The 4,927-nt window shown below is 56.9% G+C and overlaps 1 protein-coding gene across 1 annotated transcript; it reads right to left on the bottom strand.

Annotated features, from left to right (window-relative positions):
* Window positions 1-2,216: 2,216 nt before the first annotated feature.
* On the bottom strand, window positions 2,217-4,406 carry VRTN (vertebrae development associated; the record flags this gene model as incomplete). Its single annotated transcript, XM_079769994.1, has 1 exon — window positions 2,217-4,406. The coding sequence occupies one exon, from the start codon at window positions 4,404-4,406 to the stop codon at window positions 2,217-2,219; it is 2,190 nt and encodes a 729-aa protein (XP_079626120.1).
* Window positions 4,407-4,927: the final 521 nt, after the last annotated feature.

Below are 4,927 nucleotides of genomic sequence, written 5' to 3'. Positions count from 1 at the left end.
AGCTGCTGGCCTAGATTAGGGGATGACAACGTGGATGGAGAAAAATGGTCAATGAGAAACACTTAGGGAGTAGGATTGGTTTGGATTTCATTCATTCCTTCTTTGAATGGACTGTAGCATCTATGATGTGCCAGGAACTAATCTTCCTGCTGGGAATATAGTGGTGAAAGCAAGCCAAGAAAAAGCCCTACCTTTCATGGAGAGGGCTTGTTTTAATGGGGGGAGGGGAGACTAATAATCATATAAACAAGAAAAACTTCAAGAAAAGCATTCTAGACCAAGTGTAGCATGTTCAAGATCAGAGGCAGCCAGTGCGGTTGTGAAGGGCAAGAGTGGCACAAGAGAAGGCTGAAGAGTCAGCCCAGCCCGTATGGTTAAGTGACTGAATGTCGACCTATGAACCAGGAGGACATGGTTCAATTCCCATCATGGCACATGCCCAGGTTGCAGGCTCGATCCCCAGTAGGGAGTATGCAGAAGGCAGCCAACTGATGTTTCTCTCTCATTGATGTTTCTCTCTCTCTCTCTGTCTCTCCCTTCCTCTCTCTGAAATCAATAAAAACTTTTTTTTTTTTTTTAAGTCAGGGGCCAGATTATGAAGGCCTTTGTAAGGCAGTGCAAAGAATTCTGAGTGAAGGGAAGCCACTCAACATTTTAGACAAAAAAGGGACAGAATCAGATTTTATTTAAAGATCTCTCAGGCTGCTCTATAGAGAACAGATTATATGGGGCAAGAGTGGAAGCAGGAAGACTTGTAGGAAGCTGAGATGTGGACCAGGAGAAATGATGGCAGCAGCATGAGAGCGGGAATTCTAGGCATATTTTGGAGTCAGAGTCAACAGGATTTGCTGATGGATTGGATGTGGGAGTGAAAAATAGCAGAACAAAGGATGGCTCCCCCAAACCACATGGAAGACAGCAAGCGAAGGCCTGGCCGTAAAGCTCAGCCCCACTGGAGGGAGGGGCATGCAAACTAATCTCTCAGTTTTCTTATCAAAGACTGGGCCCATCCTGCCTGGGCTCAGGGCAGCCTTGACCCTCTCCCTGGCCTGGCCTCTAGTGCACTTCGCCAGTTTTCTCCCCTGGGAGAAACTGGGAGGCAAGTTTCCAGACAGCCGTAGCCCCGCCCCCAGCTGGAAGAACACCCACTTTTCAATCCAATTCTAAACAGAATGCCCAGAATCAGCCCCCTCATTCTCCAAGCCCTGGACCTAGGCGTGTCCCAGCAAGACAGAGAAATGATCCCTCTCAGACCCCTTAAACTCAAGGAGAATGTGCGAATGGGCAGTTTTATCCCAGCAGAACAAATACCAGAGACCAAGGGCTGTGGGCACCACATCATTTTATTTCTTTAGTTTTCCAACTTCATTCGTGGACAATGCAAATTCAAGTATTCCACCTGCCTGGCCACTGTGTGGTCCCTCCCTGAAGATGGGGCCCAGGCTCTGACGGAGCGGCTCAGCAAAGACAGGGGTTCCCAAGAGCAAGCCCGACCGGCAGCGGACCGCCGATGGGCCAGGCACCAGCAAGCAGGCTCAGCGCCTCTCCCTCAACCCTGACCACGCTGCTTGCGAGGACCAAGCCAGCCCTCAGAGGCCCTTGTTCTTCCTATACATCCTGCTGCTGCTCACACTGAGCCTGACTCCCTCTCCCATGGGGATGCCACTCAGAAGCCACTGCCCCGCTCCACGGTTGATCTCTCATGCTCCTTAGGGAAATGTATTTGAGTAAGGAGAGTGCCAAGTCCCAAAAGGAACTGAAGATGCATATTCTGCCCAAGAGGCAGACGGCCATGCTATAATACTCCTTTTGTCCCCAGAAAAACAAAACAAAACGAAAGCAGCTTTAGCTAACCAACCCTCTTCCAGACCTCCCCCCAACACATAGAGCTTCCAATACCAGCCAAGTGGGCCCAGCCAACCCACTTACATCAAAATAAAAAACCAAAACCAAGACACAATCAAAATAAGAAGGGCAAACAACTGAAGAGACCGCCTCTGGTCATGGGACTCTCTGCAGCAGACCAAGCGGCTGATGTCTGGCTCTCTCTGCCCTGGAGCCAAGAGCCAAGAAACAACACAAATCTGCCTTTGGGTTCAGGGGAGACACTGCGGGAACCAGAACAAAGCGCATCCTGGCCAAGCCAGGGGCAGCTCGGGTCCCTGACCCTCTCCCCAAACTGGTCCCCCTCCCCCCAGCCCCTCCGCCTCACCCGGTCAGCCGTCCACCAGGGTGAGGCCGTCGTACAGAGCTCGCTTCCACATGTAGTAGGTGGAGCGGGCGGTGAGGGGGAAGAGGGCGCTGAACTCCTTGTAAGAGGGGAAGCTCTTGGACTGGAAGCACTTCTGCAAGAAGAGCTTGGCCTGAGCCTTGAACTTCGTGGTGGCGAGCATGTCCATCATCAGCACCTGGCTGTCCCTGCCACCTGCCGCCGCCGCCGCCACAGGGTGGCTGGGCCAGGACCCACTGTGGGGCCATCCCTGGGCCGTGGCCCCCTCGGGCAGGGCCCGCTCTCTGGAAGGACCCCCCTGGGCCTTCCCTGGATCCTCCCCTGGAGGAGCTGCAGCTGGGGCCGTGGCAGCTGTCACATTCCTGCCAGCCCCTTCCTCTCGCTTCGCCTCAGCCTCCTGCACCCCCCTTTTGCCCGAGGCAGGAGCCTGGGTCTGGAGTTTGGACAGGCTTCTGGGCCAACCCCGGGCAAGACCCTTCCAGACCCAAAAGGTGGATGGGGACAGACTAGGGTAGCGGAGGCGAAAACGACAGAAGGGGAGGTGCCCACTGAGCACCTGCTTGCGGGCAGCCCTGCGCAGACGCCTCTGCTGACGGGACAGGGGCATCCTCCGGGGCAGGAACTCCTGGGGGGTGGGTGACCCCCCCACACCTGTTGCTTTCCCTGGCCCCTCTCCCACCTCACCCTTCTCAGGGAGCAGAGCCTCTTCCTCCCCAACAGATGCTGCTGGCTGGGGAGCCTGGGCTGTGGAGGGGGCTGGGGCCGGCTTGAAGCTGGGGTTCCTCCGGAGGGCCTTCCGGCGCCAGTTGTAGTAGGTGGAGCGGGAGATGCCAGGGAACCTGCGTTTGAAGCAGCGATAAGGCACCAGTGTGTTCAGGGAGATGCAGTGCTCCAGGTACAGCTTGGCCCGCTGCATGAGGACCATTCCAGGGCTTGACACAGGCAGCATGGAGCACCCCAGCCCCTGGGCAGCCGGCTCCTCTGGCAGCTTCTCCTGCGGCTCCACACCCAGCGCCTCCCTGGGGGCCAGGGGCTGGCAGGCGCCAGTGCCCAGCAGCTCGTTCTTCCAGGCGTAATAGGTGGAGCGGGAGATCTCGGGGAACCTCTGGAGAAACTGCTGCAGGGACATGAGGCCCCCACGGTGGACACTGTCCTGCAGGACATGCTTGGCCGAGCAGAGGGTGGCCAGCTTCTGCTGGTGCTCCTGGGACTGTCGCCGCCAGCGGTAGAAGGTGCTCTTGGTGACGCTGTAGCGTTCACGGAAGTGGGAGTAGCTGAGGCCAGGCTCCTGGGTGAGCAGCTCCGGGGTCTTGACTGGCGGTGGCGCCGGAGCGGGAGGAGCGGGAGGAGCTGGGGCAGGAGGGGCAGGAGGGGCAGGAGGAGCCGGAGGAGCCGAGGCAGGAGGAGCAGAGGCCAGGCAGGTAGCATCTTCAGCCTCCACCTCCTCCAGTCCCACCACAGGGGCAAAGTACTGGTGGCGGAAGAGGTGCCTGGTCAGGGGCTGGCCAGCCCACATGATGTGCAGCGTGGCCGGCACGTGGTCACAGCGGCGGGGCCGGATGATGCGGTTAAAGTAGGGCCGGATCTTGAGGTTGCGCATGGGGTAGATGGAGTAGATGTTGCGCTGAAGGATGGAGGCGAGGGCGTACAGGTGCCACACGTTGGAGAAGCTGTTAGGGAAGCAGGTGGCCTTGACGTCCGCATCGAAGATGGCCTCCAGCGTGGCGGACGGCAGGCTGGTCATCTCGGGGGACTCCTCGGAGCAGAGGGAGTAGCGCACGGCCTGCAGCATCACCTTGGAGTCGATCATGCCCTGCAAGTAGTACTGTCTGTGCAGCAGCATCTCCACCACGGTGCGCGCCCGCAGCTCCAGGCTGAGGCCGGCGTCGCCCCACAGCAGCATGCTGGCCGCCTCGAACAGCAGGCTGCCCTCGCCCTTGCACCGCAGCGGCAGCATGCTCCTGGGAGCATCCTCTGGGTACAGGCTCAGGGCCACCGAGTCCACCTCCAGCACCTGGCGGCTGGGGCCTCCCTCCCGGCAGGTGGGGAGGGTGAAGGAGGACAGGACCTGCTTGGCCTCCAGAGCAGCGCCCACCAGACCCTCCAGGCCCTCGGACTCCACGGCTTCCTGCAGCTCCTGGAGGACCTGCTGCACCAGCTGCTCCCGGGATGTCATCCTGCCAGGGCAAAGGGCAGAGAGCAGAGGTCAGGACAAGAACCCAGACGGCACCAGCAAGGGTATCCCATCCAGCCCTGCACCTTCTCCCTGGAGATAATGTGCCCCACCCCCATTTCCTCCCAGGGTTTATTTCGTCCTTCAGGGGTACCAAGAGCTTGGTCTTCTTGGTTCTGAAGAAGTCACTTAACTCTCTAAGCTTCAGGTTCTTTCCCTGTGTTTAAAAAAAAAAAAAAAAATCTACCTTATAGGGTTGTTGTAGGTATAAATGAAACAATGAAAGGAAAGGAGGGAGACATAGATACACACACACTTTTATATCCACCCCTATAATAGTGCCTGGCACATTGTGAAGTACTGTAGAAGTGTTAGGTATTATATATTCGAGTATTATCTAGTACTATATAGATTATATAGGACAGCCATAAAAGCTGTACCTCTGTACCTGGTAAAGACTTACAATCACATGTAGCCAAAATTGCCCTGTCTTTCCCTAGAACAGTGATTCTCAAGGACCATAC

The sequence above is a fragment of the Cnephaeus nilssonii genome, assembly GCF_951640355.1.
Source record: "Cnephaeus nilssonii genome assembly, chromosome: 4".
Lineage (NCBI taxonomy): Eukaryota > Metazoa > Chordata > Mammalia > Chiroptera > Vespertilionidae > Cnephaeus > Cnephaeus nilssonii.
This window is presented reverse-complemented; position numbering and strand designations above follow the sequence as displayed.